At 50.8% G+C, this 14,620-nt stretch overlaps 1 protein-coding gene across 4 annotated transcripts in view; it reads right to left on the reverse strand.

The window, feature by feature from the left end:
* EVC (EvC ciliary complex subunit 1) overlaps positions 1-14,620 on the reverse strand; it is a 104,774-nt gene that overhangs the window by 49,273 nt on the left and 40,881 nt on the right. For all 4 annotated transcript variants that reach the window (XM_055589082.1, XM_055589080.1, XM_055589081.1 and 1 more), the window contains exon 11: positions 12,386-12,484. In XM_055589082.1, coding sequence (XP_055445057.1) covers positions 12,386-12,484 — 99 coding nt within the window. The remainder of the gene's footprint in view (positions 1-12,385; positions 12,485-14,620) is intronic.

Here is a 14,620-nt window from a genome sequence, read left to right on the forward strand (position 1 = left end):
TATGTAGAAAAAATAAGTAGTGGCCTTGGTGTTAGTAACTTTAGACCCTTAAGGTAGTAAATTCTTTCCTTTGTAAACCCATTACACATCCACCCTATAGGAACGTAATCTTATCTTTGGAAGATGGCGCCAAACCTTAAAATAATTACTCTTAGAGAAAATAAGTCTTTGTTGATAAGTGCTTGTCAAGAGTCATAAAATGTTAATAGGCCTCTGGCCAGAAGATGATGTAAATCACCTAAACCATTTGTATACGATAAATCTGCAGGAAAGAAACCCTGGTTTTTGATAAGCATCAAAGACTGCTGATTTTGCATCCCCTATTATCCTCTATGTGTAACTTAGGGTATAAAAGCCCCTGTTGAAAATAAAGCTATGGGCCTTGCTCACCAACGCTTGGTCTCCCCATGTCATTCTTCCCTTTAACTTCCAGCTGAGTGTCCATCTGGAGCGTGGATGTCCTCTGCGACCATTTATTTGCCTGGGCTTCTAAGACCCACTCGAGAAGGTGTCTAAGGTGGGGCACCTTCCGCTATTCGAGAGGGCGCCTGCGGCCTCCGTGGTCAGAGCTAACCTGGTGTCACGGGTTATATTGATTTTCCGCGTAAACCAAGCCACTCAGCTTCTTTTCTCCACTGAATTTTCCTACTGAGCTATCCTCATTCTATCACTCTTTATTATCTCTAATTAACATTTGAATAGGTCGCCTAGCCGTCTCTCCTTCGAATACCCTGGATCAGCCGGGGCTGGACCCCGGCAGGGAAGCCTGGCATGCTGCAGTCCACAGGGTCGCAAACAATAGGATGCGACTGAGTGACTGAACTGAACTGAAATTCAAGAAAGGAGAACTTTGTAAAAGCTACATGGTTCACTAGTCGAGGCTCTTTCTAATTAAAAAAAGCCCCAAAACATGCTAGATCCTGTCTGCTCCCTTGACAGAGACACATCGGCATCATTGTCACATGCTCTGACAGGTCACAAAACACAGCACTTCCACTTTACACTGAGATGTTACGTTTGGGAGATGCTGATTCATTCTGTGCCTGAAACAGAACTGGAATTAATCTGTTCTTCTCTCTTAGCATGTGTGAGGGGTCGGATGCAGTGTGGAGGAAGGGGGGACCTTGGTGCCTCAGCCTTTTGCACTTTTCCTCAAACGCAAGCACAGGGAACCCAAGCTAGGGCGGCAGTTCCCTTGGACTCCTCTGTCACTTGGCTTCCCCTTCTGCTCCCTGACCCAGAGGAACAGTGCCCTTCCCAGACTTTTTTCAGAGAAAGTTCTGGAGGGGCAAGGACGCATATTCTGGAGCTCGTGGAAGGGAGTCTCAATTTTCTGATCTGCAAAAGGAATACGATGCAAAGTCCATCCGTGAAGACAGCATCTGCCTTGAGGACTGATGATCAGGATTACAGACTTCCTAGATGGTGCGGTGGTAAAGAATTTGCCTGGCAATGCAGGAGATGCAGGAGACTTCAGTTCAATCCAAGGGTTGGGAAGCTCCCCTGGAGGAGGGCATGGCGACCCACTCTAGTATTCTTGTCTGAAAAAATTCCATGGACAGGGGAGCCTGGCAGGCTTGTCCACGGGGTCACAAAGAGTCAGACACTACAGAGCAACTGAACACACATGCAAACACACAGCACAGGGCAAGCACTTCACAAATGCTGGCTGTTATCATTGCAGAGAGGCTGGGAAAGTTAGTGTGGCTCTCAAAAAGGCTGTCTATGGCTATTTTCCTTCCAGGAACTGAACGTTTTGGAGAAGAGGCAGTTTGGTTCCATTTGTCTGCAGGGTAGGGAGAAGGGAGGTAAGGAAGGGCGCCCTTCCCAGCAGAGGCAGGAGAAAGCCTGGTGGAGCAGTGTGGGGTGAGCTACAGATTTGGGGACGCAGAGGAGCAGTAGGGGGTCACCCCAACAGGGTGGGGTGTGGGGGGTAGGTGGACTGGGGCAGACAGGGGCTCAGTGCCTCATGAAGGAGGAGTCAAGGCCTGGCAGTCTGGACCAGCAAGGCATGAATGTGACCAGCTCCGAAGATGTCCTGATCATGGTGGGTGGTGACTGAGTGAATAAAACATCCTTCCAGGATCCCACAGGCATGGCCCGGCTCTCTGACGAGTTTTGGTTCATCACAGGAACCGGAAATGTTCCCCGGCAGGAACGGTACCCTGCGTGTTCTAAGACACAGTTAGCTGCTTCAGAGTGGGGTGTGCCCAGGATCCTGGGACAGAACAGTGCAAGGTCACAGGTCAAGACACAGGTCAAGTTGGGTCTCTTAAAAATGGGAAGTAGGTGGGACCAAGGGTCAGGAGCCTGGGCACCACCTGCATTGGGCCCCTCACCAACAATGTGACTGGGGGTGACTCTCTTCCTCTCTGGGGCTTCACCCTATCTGTGCCCAGAAGACAGGAGATGCCAGAGACACGTGTGTGGAGGGGCACACGGGGTCCAGATCTTTCTCTCTCCCAGAACCATGCCCTTTGCCACATAGCCTTGACATGTTTTCCCCAGAATAGTGAGAAGTATCTCCCCCACCCTTTAACTTTGGGTCTGTCACATGACCTGCATTGGCCAACAGAATGAGGTGGAAGCCAGGTAGGCTAGTTTGGAGGCTAGTCCTCTGCCATTGCTAGGAGAACATCTCCAGGCCAGCCACTGGTCCCAGGAGGAGAGGAGAGACAGGAAAGCATGGTCAAGTTGTGTCAGTCATTCCTAGATCAGCCAACTATTGGCAGACACACAGACCCTGGGGATACATCACTGTCATTTTCGGCCACTGGGTTTTGGGGTGTCTCATGCACAGCATTACTGTAGACATAATTGTGTGATTCCACACCAGATGGAAGGGTCCCTAAAGGTGAAAGCTCTGGTGTAAAGGTGTCTTATCCTCACAGCATGCATGGGTTCATCCTGCAAATATCTCTTGAGTACCTATTGTGGGCCACGGCCACTCAGTGAATGAGGCTGATGTGGACCCTGACTTTAGGGAGCACAGCCCAGGATGGGGGCAGGCATCACAAAGGAACTCATGGTACAGTATGGCAAGTGTGATGGAGGAGAGGCTGGGAGCCCTAGGGACAGACCAGGGGATCTAATTGATCTGGAAGGGCTCCCCAAGGAAGTGATGTATAAGCTGAGACAAGAAGGAGAACAAGCTAAACTGAGGGGCTAGAGGAAACAGTATTTAAGCAGCAGAAGAGCATGTGCCAAGGCACCGTGGCAGGAAGGAGAAGGCCACCTTCGGGGAGCTGAGGGATGTCTGAGGTTGGCTGAAGGGCAGGGAGCAAAGGACATAACTCCAGACAGGTGGTGAGTGGGACTTGTCATGTAGGCCTTGTGGGCTAGGTCAGGGGGTCTTATGGCCCAAGCAGGGTGGGCCTCATGGGCCAGACAAGGTTGGCTTTTGGGTATTATGTCAGATGGGTCTTATGAGTCAGGCCATGTGAGCACTTCATGGACCAGGCTGGGTGGTCATCATGGCCAGGTTAAGGATGCTGGATTTCATCCTGAGAGCTATGGGTAGCATTCCAGGGTATTAAGTGGGTTCTTTCGTATGGTCAACCTACAAAGAAGGTAGCTAAGAATTCCTAGATCAGAGAGGTGAAGTGATATCACTTCACCAGTGACCAGGCCTCACAGCGGGTACATGGCTAGGTCAGGCCCACAGCCTGACCTGGGTGACTCTTATCTTACCTGTGCTTTTGTACTTCTTTGCAGGGAAATGAGCTGACTGTGAGAATTACTAAAAGGAGAGCACAGGTATAACTGAGTACTACGTGGTAACCTGAGGGCACGGGCACGTTTTACTATATTTACTAGAAATAAAGAAAATATAATTACTTATCATTGTTGTTGTTGACAACTGTTGATCAGTTGTGTCCGACTCTCTGCGACTCCATGAAAGGTAGCCCGCCAGGCTCCTCTGTCCATGGAATTTTCCGAGCAAGAATACTGGACTCGGTTACCATTTCCTCCTCGAGGGCGTCTTCCTGAACCAGGGGTCAAATCTGCATCTCCTGTATTGGCAGGATGATTCTTTCCCACCAAGCCACCTAGGAGACCCACTTACTCTATTAGCCTTATTGAAACAAAAAGTCACATTCCCGTAGTTTGCAACCGTAAGGCGGATGTGAAAGCGCCAGTCTATTTTTTCTCAGACTCATACTTAGTGACGAGGTATCACACTTTAACCTTGATAAACGACCATGGAATGGACTCGCCCTCTATAGCACCCAGTGAAATCCTCTCTCCAGGGACAGACAGCACCTATATGGGGCCTACACTTCTGTCAACTTTCTTCTCAAGATCTACTTCCAATAGAACACTGCCCCCAAGTCATTGTTTTGGTATTTCTCCCAAACCTAATTTCTTGTACTCTTTGAAAACTTTTTCCCATCTGTGGTAGACAAAATAATGGCTCCCCAGGATGCCCGTGTTCTAATCCATGGAAACTTTTGAAGGGTCCACTTTACACAGTCCAAGATTTCACAGGTGTGATTAAAGGATTAAAAGGACCCTGAGATGAGATTATCCCGGATTATTTACGTGAGTCCCACATAGATAATTCCAAGGGTCCTTGTAAATGAAAGAGAAAGGGGCAGGCAGTCAGAGTGACAGGAGATGTAGGGTGGACACAGACGCAGGAGAAGCCCACCTGTGGCTTGGAGATGGAGCGAGGGACCACGAGCCAAAGAATGCAGGTGCCTCCAGCAGCTGCAAAAGGCAAGGACACGGATTCTCCCCTGGACTCTGCAGGAGGAACACAGCCCTGCTGACACCTTCATTTCAGCCCAGTGAGACCCTTCCTGACCTCCAGAAACATAAGGTGATCACTTCTGTGGTTTTAAGCCACTACATTTGTGGTAGTTTATTCTGGCAGCAAGAACACACCATCTTCAGGGTGCCACTGATTACATGACACAGCCACTGATTCACTGATTCACTCATTCCATTACTCATCAGTGTTGACTGATTGCCTGCACTGTGTCATCCCCAGCTGGATTCTGCAGAACATGCCACAGCAAGCTAGAGGAACGTGGCTTCTGGTTCTATTTTAACAAGACTAGTAGAGTAACTGGACTTCCCAGGTGGCTCAATGGTAAAGAATCCACCTGCCAAGGCAGGAGATGCAGGAGACTCCCAGCAAGGACTGCCTGCCCCTTCCCTTCCCTTGTCAACCGAATCGCTTCTCCCCACCTGAACATTAGGGCCCTAGGCCTGTATCCCAGACTCCCCAGCTGTGTAACCTTGAACAGAACTTCAGTGCTGTGCAGGAAAGAGCTGACCTGGCTAATAGAGAGGCCTGGCCTTAGTCCTTGCTTCCTAGGAAGTGACCTCTAAGTTCTTCGAATGTCCTGCTTGATAAGAGGGTCTCTGTTTACCTGGCGACCTTGGGCAGCTTTAGACAATCTATGACCATGATGTGATTTAGGGTGGGGCTCTTGGGCCATGTGGCATCAGCTCCACCTGCAGAGGGTCTGGGGGTTAAGGTGAGCCATGCTGGTGGTCAACCACATCTACGTGACTGAGCCCCAGTAAGAACTAGGGATGCTAAGGCTTGGGTGAGCTTTCCTGGTTGGCAATGCTCAGTATGTAATGTCAGACACAGTTCTGGGAAGAAGTTAGTGCTGTCCACGACTTCACTGGGACAGGACAACTGGGAGCTTCCTGTTTGTAACTCTAGACTCTGCCCACGTGCCTCTTCTCTTGGCTGACTTTGATCTGTAGCCTAAACTGTAACCATGAGAACAGCTTTCAGTGAGTCCTTCCAGAGCAGGAGTCCCAGCCTTTGGGATCTAATACCTGATGATCTGAGGTGGGGCTGATGTAATACAAAAATAAAATATACAATAAATGTGATGTGCTTGGATCATCCCCAAACCACTCCCCTCCATCCCCCTCTGGAAAATTGTCTTCCACAAAACTGGTCCCTGGTGCCAGAAACGTTGGGGACTGATGTTCTATAGCTGTTTAGAGTCCCTTGGACAGCAAGGAGATCAAACCCATCAATCCTAAAGGAAATCAACCCTGAATACTCATTAGAAGGACTGATGCTGAAGCTGAAGCTCCAATACTTTGGCCACCTGGTGCAAAGACTTGACTTATAGGAAAAGACCCTGATGCTGGGAAAGATTGAAGGTAGGAGGAGAAAGGGGCGAAAGAGGATGAGGTGGTTGAATGGCATCACCGACTCAATGGACATGAGTTTGAGAAAACTCTGGGACATACTGAAGGATGGGGAAGCCTGGAGTGCTGCAGTTCACGGGGTTGCAAAGAGTCAGACACGACTGAGCAGTTGAACAACAACAACAAAAAAAAACAAGCACTGTTCTATAGAACTGAAGAACTTGAGGGTGGTCTTGGGGACCTCTGGGTTTGCATTTGATATCGGAAGTGAAGGTGATCTTGGGGACTGAAGGAAAGTTGCATGGTTCAAGGTAACCTGAATTAAAACTCCCCTCCAGGTCCTCCCCACCATTCTAGGCAAAACACAGAACTCTCTCACCCGAAGAAAAAATAGACATTAGGTTGATTTCGCCCAGCTCCAAGCCGGCCCAGCCTCTGGCCAATCTCCAGAACTCCTTGCCCCAGCCATTTAAGAGATAACTACTCCCAGAAACCTTGGAGAAGAACAGGCCCCTTTAAGACAGTAGCTTTCTACATACATATATACTTACTCTTTTCTTAGATAAGTGCAGCAGCTCGCTAATCTGACTACTGCCCCTTCTCACCTCATTAAAGGTGATCTGTTCCTGTAAAGTGCCGGTCTCATTCTTTTTCTGAACCTCACCTACTCTAACTCCGTACCTTACAGGGACTACTCCCAAACACGCCACGAGTGCCTGTCATTATTATTTCTGCTTTCTTCAAAGACAGAGTTTCATTTTTTCTCCTCTCTTCTTTGCCCTAACTTCCTGTGAGACTCTGAAGCTGTGGGAGCTGACCTTGGCAGGGCTGTTATCCTGCATACCCAGGAGCTCTTCAGGAGACAGCGTGGGGAGGACAGTCAGAAATAAACAAACAAATCAGCAGGTCTCTGGGGCACCCTGCGAAGCAACGGTGGCAAACTCAGTGCCTGTCATTATCAGGAAGACGTGTAATTTACAGGCATCCATCTCAGTCAAACTGAAAATTTACTGTTTGTTTAAGAGGCCAAGAGACAGTGGGAAGTTGGAAAAATGCACTTTTCTCTGCAGCCTGAGCACCGTTAGGTGGTGATCAAATTCATCTCGCAGTCCCTGTGCCTACACTATCTTGATCAGTGTCCAAAGAAAGGGGGGATTATGTCTCCGTGTGACCAGGTCTGGGAAAGAGCCAGCAGATGGCAAGGCAAGTTACCTCGTGAGCGTGACCGGTGCGGACACACCCTTCCAGATGGTGAATGATAATAACCAGGCTCATGATGACAGACTTCTAAGTGCTCACTGTATGCCACACACATTTCTTTCTATATGCTTTGCACATGTGAACTTTTTCAAACTTCTGAATAGCCATAGGAATAAAATTTATTATCCCCACTTAAAGAGGAGACCCAGATGTCGACCATCAAAATAGACCCCCAACCCATGCCTTCTCACCACCTCCATCAGCGTCATCTAGGCCCAGACCCCCAGCATCTCTTATCTGGACCCCTGCAGAGCCTCCCCAGGGATCCATGCTTCCACTTTTGCCCCCTACAGTCCGTCCTCTACACAGAAACCAAAGGATCCTTGGGAAACACAAGGCAAGTCACTTCTCTACTCAAAAGAGGCTTGAAACTTCCCTTCTTACTCTGAAGTCAATGCAGGGACTTTCCTGGTGGTGCAGTAGCTAAGACACTGAGCTTCCAAAGCAGGGGGCGTGGGTTTGATCCCTGGTCAGAGAACTAGATCCTGCATGCCGCAACTCATGATCCATGATGCCACGAGAAAGATCGACGATCCCGCACGCTATAACTGGTACAGTCAAATAGATTAATAAATAAATAAATAATAAATAAATATATATGTAAAAAATATATATATATATATATGTAAAAGAAGGCAATGCAAATGTCTTCGGATAGACTGCAAGGCCCTCTGAGATGAGGCTCTGACCTCAGCCCATCCCTGTTTCCCCCTCCCCCATGGCTGCCACACTGGCCTCCCTGCTGGAACCCCACACGTGCCCCTCAAACTTCACAAAAATGAAGTTGAAATTTTCTTTGGTTCACTGTTGAGGCCCCAGTGCTTAGACTGTGGGTTGCACAAAGCAGTGCTTAATCATATTCACTGAACAAATGAACTAACAAGCTCTCAGGCTTACAGCTGGTTGGTGAGGAAGCCACACTCTCACTGGGCCCTGGATCCAGAGTTGGGCTTACCACCCCTGGGCTCAGGGCCTCCTGCTCAACACGCTCAGTGACTGAGCAGAAGGGGAGGTGTTAACTGAGCACCAGCCACGTGCAGGCCCTCAGCCCTGCCCTTTGCCCCCGTGCACTCTGCGCTGCCACAAAGGCCAACAGGCTTTCTGTCTCCATCTCCCAGATAAGGAAAAGGGCTCCGAGAGGTTAAGCTCTTCTTGCTCAATGTCGCCCACCCAGGAACGTCCTCGCCAGCATTCCAGTCTTCCAATTGGCTTCTTTCCACTACACCAGAGGATTTCAACCTCGTTCTTTCGGAAATACCAGGTAAAGCAGTTCCCAATACCCAAGGTAATGAGCTCCACATTAAGGGATGTAAACTTAACCAAAGTTGCCTGGAACCAGGGGACTTCCCAGATGGTGTAGCAATAAAGAACCTGCCTGCCAATGCAGGAGATACAAGAGATGCAGGTCCAGCCCCTGAGTCAAGAAGATCGCCTGGAGGAGGGCATGGCAACCCACTCCAGTATTCTTGCCTGGAGAATCCCACGGACAGAGGAGCCTGGCGGGCTACAGTCAATGGAGTCGCAAAGAGTCGGACACGACTGAAGTGACTTATCACACATGCAGATATGGAACCAGAGGGCTCTATGTGAAATGACTGAGCGCTGAAGAATTGATGCTTTTGAACTCTGGTGTTGGAGAAGACTCTTGAGAGTCCCTTGGACTGCAAGGAGATCCAACCAGTCCATCCTAAAGGAAATCAGCCCTGAATATTCATTGGAAGGACTGGTGTTGAAGCTGAAGCTCAACATTTTGGCCACCTGATGCGGAGAGCTGACTTAATTGAAAAGACCCTAATGCTGGGAAAGATTGAAGGTGGGAGGAGAAGGGGCCGACAGAGGATGAGATGGTTGGATGGCATCACGGACTCAATGGACACGAGTCTGAGTAAACTCTGGGAGTTGGTGATGGATAGGGAGGCCTGACATGCTGCAGTCGACTGTCAAAGAGTCGCAAAGAGTTGGACACGTCTGAGCGTCTGAACTGATGTGAAATGACAACATGAATAATAGGAAACATCTCTTCACTGACTCTGGGGGAGAAGCTGGCACAGGCTTTCAAAAGCACCTGCACAGAACTGCCAACACCCCTTCACCTTGCCCCCAACCCCTCCTAACACAAGGCATTTCTAAGTGCCTCCTCCCAAGACACAACTCCAGCAGGGACTGCCCCTTGCTCACACCTGCTGGCCTCTCCTCATGTTAGAAACAAGGGTGTCTTTACCTCCTTGACCAGACTGTAACGGGCCAGCAGCTAGACCAGCCATGGTAAAGCCAAATGTGCAGCATCCTAAGGATATTGCTGGAGGGATGAGGCTGTGGTCACATCAGCATCATCAACGGATCTTTATTAATAGACAATGCTGTACTCGTGGCCACCCACTGAGACCGGCCAGGCACTGGTATGTGTATTTCCTCCTCACAGCAGTAACCGGGTGCTTTCTCCTGGCTTCGTGGAGGAGGAAAGTGACACTGAGTCGACCAAGACTTTAGATTCTAATCCCAGCTCAAGGGAGGGAGTGACAGCCTGCTGGACACTAACTCCTGCTGGACAAGAGTGCAGATGGGCACAGGGGTCCTGGACATCATCAGAGTCATAGCCCATCGGACTCTCACCCCTTCCCCACCAAAGCAGTGGTCCTCAAACTCTGCTGTGCATCCGGATGTTATTAACATGCAGGAAACTGAGACAAAAGGGAGATAACCCGCTTCCGATTGCACAGCTGGTCGGTGGCTGGGATGGGACTGGCCCCAGGCCAGTCTCGGTTCAGAAACTTGTCTTCACTGCTGTAGTCACAGCCCATGCTCACCAGCACGGGTCGTGGTGAGCACAAGAGCACTGAAGTTGGAAAGACTTACTTTAAGTCCCATCTCACTGTAGCAGGCTGGCTGTGGGACCTGAGAGAGATGGTTGAGCCAGCTCAGAGAGGTTTTGTAACCAACTGACAGTCAAGCAGTATGTGAGGACCCAGAGGGGGACCAGAATGCAGTATCCTCACTCCCAGCCCAGGGACTTAAGTCCTGACTCCCTTGGGGATGGTGGTGTTCCTTTCTCGCCTGGGAATCTTGGGCTTTGACAAACTGAATCCAACCTGGCTGTTTTCTCAAGAAGACCCTTCCTGGCTCCTCATCTGTAAAGGAAGGAAAATGCAGTTTCTGCCTCACAAGAGTCTCATGAGGATGAAATGATGAAAAACTCAGAAAGCACTTACGACAGGGGCTGGCCCTGAGCAAAACTGGCTCTGCCATCAGGGTCCTGGGGTTGCTGATACAAAGCACCCAGACAACAGAAGTCTATTGTCTCACAGATATAGAGGCCAGAAGCCAGAAATCAAGGTGTCAGCTTCTTCCGGAGGCTCTAGGGGGATCCCTCCTGCCCCTTCCAACTTCTGGAGGTGCCAGGTGTTCCTTGGCTTGTGGCCGCATCACCCCAGTCTCAGCCTCTGTCTTTTCATGGCCACCTTCCTGTGTGTCTGTGTCCTCACGATGACCATCTCGTAAGGATACCAGTCATCAGATTTAAGGCCCACGCTAACCGAGAATGATCTCTTCTCCACTAATCACATCTGCAAAGCCCCCCTGCTTCCACATTAGTTCACATTCTGAGGTTCCCGATGGACATGAAATTTGAGGTACACTATTATGGATGGAATTACATCCCTCCAAAATTCATATACTAAAGCCCTAACCCCCATTCTGACTATATTTGGAGATACGGCCTTGGAGGAGATAGTGAAAGTAAAGTGAGGTCATAGGGTGAGGTCCGAATCTGATGGGACTGGTGTCCTTGTAAGAGAAGGAGACACCTGAGGTTTGGGGCACAGTGGGAAGGTGGCCGTCGCCAAGCCAGGAAGAGAGGGCTCACTGGAATTCAACCCTGATGACTCCTTGATCTTGGACTTCTAGCCCCTAGAACAACGAGAAAATGAATGTCTGTATTTAAGGGCCAGGCTGGGGTACTTTGCTATAGCAGCCTCTGCAAACTCATACAGATGCCACTGAACCCCACGCAGCTGCCATCATGACGGAGGTTGTGCTCTCTCCCCTTCCTTGTGTTCTGCCTGGGCTGCCTGCTGACTCCTGGTCCACTTGGAGCCTGTCTCCCACTTCAAAGCCTGTCTCAGGCATCACCTTCTGTGGACAGCCATCTTTGGACTCACCTTCATCCCCCCATCCCCAGCATCTCTCACCCCTTCTCTCTGCATCCATTAGCAGGGATGTTGTAAGGGCAGTGAACTTGGATTGGGCATGTCCCAGGTGCCAACTACTGTCTGGTCTCATGCACATTCAGTGCTCCCAACAGCACAGTGAAGAGGGGCATCACTGGCCCCATTTCACAGATAGGGAAACTGAGACCTAGAGAGGCCAAGTAATGTTCTGGAGGTTGCACTGTGAGGAGGGAGAGCCAGGATGCAGACTCAGGCCCTCTGGATCCAGGTGGACCTTCCCTGGGGCGCTCCCCACCAACACGGCACATGTCACCTTCCTTCCTGACTGGGGCCACATTTCCACCTTCCCAGCAGCTCTGGGTCCTTCCTGGGGCAGGGTCTCTGTCTGTCTCAGTCATCATCGTATCCTGGAGACCCTCTGACTTTGGAGGGCTTGGCTGCTCTCTCCTGTTTTCTTAGAGCCAGCCCTTGTTCCAGAGCTAAATGAGGTTGCCCAGGGAGAAAGAGATGGTGCTGGCACTTGAACCCAGGCCTCTGTTTCAAGCCTAACCCTCCTTCCTCATCACCGCTCCACACTCATGACACCCACAGACGCCAGCCTACTCTCAACGTGGATGAGCTGACTTTTAAAGACCCTTGCCTCTAGGAACACTTGGAGGTGAGAGTCCCGAACATCTCAGAAATGGAAGGGGCCTCAGATGTGACCTGGACCAACAACTGCCCTCCCTGGTTTCTGCCCAGAGGGTCTCGGGGTCCCTGGCCCCTGAGGACGTGAGGTTCTCATGCACGCACGGATGCTGAGGTTTTTCAGCCAGTTCCGCCTGGAGGCCACGTACCTGGCAGAGCGCGGCCATGGCCTGGGCGGCCCTGACGTCCTCCTCTTCCTCCAGGTCACCCCGCGTCAGCCTCTGCATCTCCAGGACGTCATGAAATGCCTGCAAGTAAAACAGAGGCCGAATCTGCAGAGAGATGCTGATTTGTTTCCCCTGAACAACTTCCCCGAATGACCCTGCCTCGCACGTTGGAAGGATGTTCACCCTTGATTTATACCCAAGGAAACCGAGGCACAGGAATGTCACATGATTTTCATGGCTTGTGAACTGTGGCCGAGGCCGGGACCAGCGAATCCCATCTCCAGGAAAACGAGACTGCACTTTTGTTCATCTACCCAGCAGGAGAAGATGCCACCCTGCCCACCACCACTTCCCTGCCCTGTCACCCCTCTCTCCTGACCACAACCCCTAGACATCATTTTCTGATTTCAGCTCCTGGGGACCACTATCCAGGTCTTGGGAGGCCCATGCAGCAAAGCACGAACCCTATCAGGGTGGTCAGTGGCCAGCCGGGCCCCTCTGACCATGTGCTGGCCCACCCTTGAGGAGCCCAACAGAGTGACAGAGAGTCATGTACCAGATGCTCCAAACACAGTCAGAGAGGCACCTGGGGCCCAAGTACGGAGGGTGGACTCCTCATAGGGGTCAGCAGAAAGGCAAGAGTCCCTGTGAGGGAGACACGTAAGCTGAGTCTTGATGGACAAGGAGGGGTCCTTGAAGGGAAGACGGGAAGCCAATCCAAGCCAAGTTCAGGGAGCAACAGCAGCGTGACCTAGCAGTCAGAAGCCTTTGGTCTCAGTGGGAGCAGAACAGGAGGGGAGCTGAGAGGGAGGACCAGAAACCAGAGAGGGAGGGGCTGGGCAAGGGGCCAAAGTCCACCCTCATTCATCAGTCCCTGTTCATTCAGTTGTTTGCCGCCCATTCATTCATTCAATTATCTGTGCTTTTGTGTCCATCATGCATCCGCCCACTGATTCATTTCTTCGTTCATTCACTCATTCCTTCATGTCTTCGTTCATTCACTCATTTGTCATTTCTCCATTTATTCATTCAGTTATGTGTTCCTCTGTGGGTCCTGGAGAAAGAAATGGCAAGCCATTCCATTACTCTTGCCTGGAGAATTCCATGGGCAGTGAGGAGCCTGGTGGGCTACAGTCCATGGGGTTGCAAAGAGTCAGACATGCCTGAGCAACTAACACTTTGTGGGTCCATCCATCCATTCATTCATTCGTCCACTTATTCTTTCATTCACTCATGCGTCCACTCAACCCTTCCCTCCTCGGCCCCACGTCTCCTGAGCATCAGTGTGCACCAGCCTGGGCCGAGATCCTGGGTTACAGAGCTGAGGCATCACCGTCTCCACACTCAGAACTCCCCCTGAGCAATGTGACGTCAGGCAGGAGGACCCGGCAATCCCAGAGTAACAGAGAACTATATGATCCTATTTTTTCACTCTCATTTCAAATGGATCCTCTCAAAGACAGAAGCAGCCCTCACCCCACTTTATGTCAAATCCAAGAAACCCCAGGCATGGGTCCTCAGAGGAGGCTCTATGGGTGGGCAAGAGCACTGGACCAGGGACCCAGGGATGAGAAGACTTGTCCTCCGTCTTTGAGGGTCCCTCTGCTGGCTTCTCACTGGGGGCGGGGGAGGTAGCCACACTACCATGCTGGCCCCCAGGGAGGACCAGTGTTTGTGCTCTGGGCCGAGCCTGAACCCCAATACGGTCCTGCCATCCCCTTGGCAGAGCAGAGACAAGCAAATGCTCATGCAGAGAAATAGACAGGCCATGGTTGTCCCTCGCTTGGTCTGGTCGAGTCCCAACAACCCCATTAGGTAGGCATGATGATTTCTAATGCACAGATGAGGAAGTTGAAGGCCAAGCAGTCAGTGAGACACTGCAGCAGAGGCAATGTTCAAACCCAGGTCCTGCTGCCCCAGCACCCAAATGCTTAACGACCTTGGGCGACAAGCTAGAGACTAACAGCCCCTCCCCTCCACCCATCGACAGGGCACCATGAGGCAGAGTTCTGTCCTCCAAGAACCCCAAGCCCTGGTCCTTCCAGCCTGTGCTGCACCAGTTTGTCTGTTTTCCTCAAGCAGGGTGATATCTTCCTTCCTGTCCTCCTGGGGGGTCCCCTTGTCTTTTATTCCCAGTCAAGGCCACAAGCTCTGTCCAGCTTGTCCACCTCTCTGGTCCTTCCTGCTCAGCCCCATGTGCAGGGCCCTCCTTGACTT

Source organism: Bubalus kerabau, chromosome 7 (genome assembly GCF_029407905.1).
Source record: "Bubalus kerabau isolate K-KA32 ecotype Philippines breed swamp buffalo chromosome 7, PCC_UOA_SB_1v2, whole genome shotgun sequence".
Classification (NCBI taxonomy): Eukaryota; Metazoa; Chordata; class Mammalia; order Artiodactyla; family Bovidae; genus Bubalus; species Bubalus kerabau.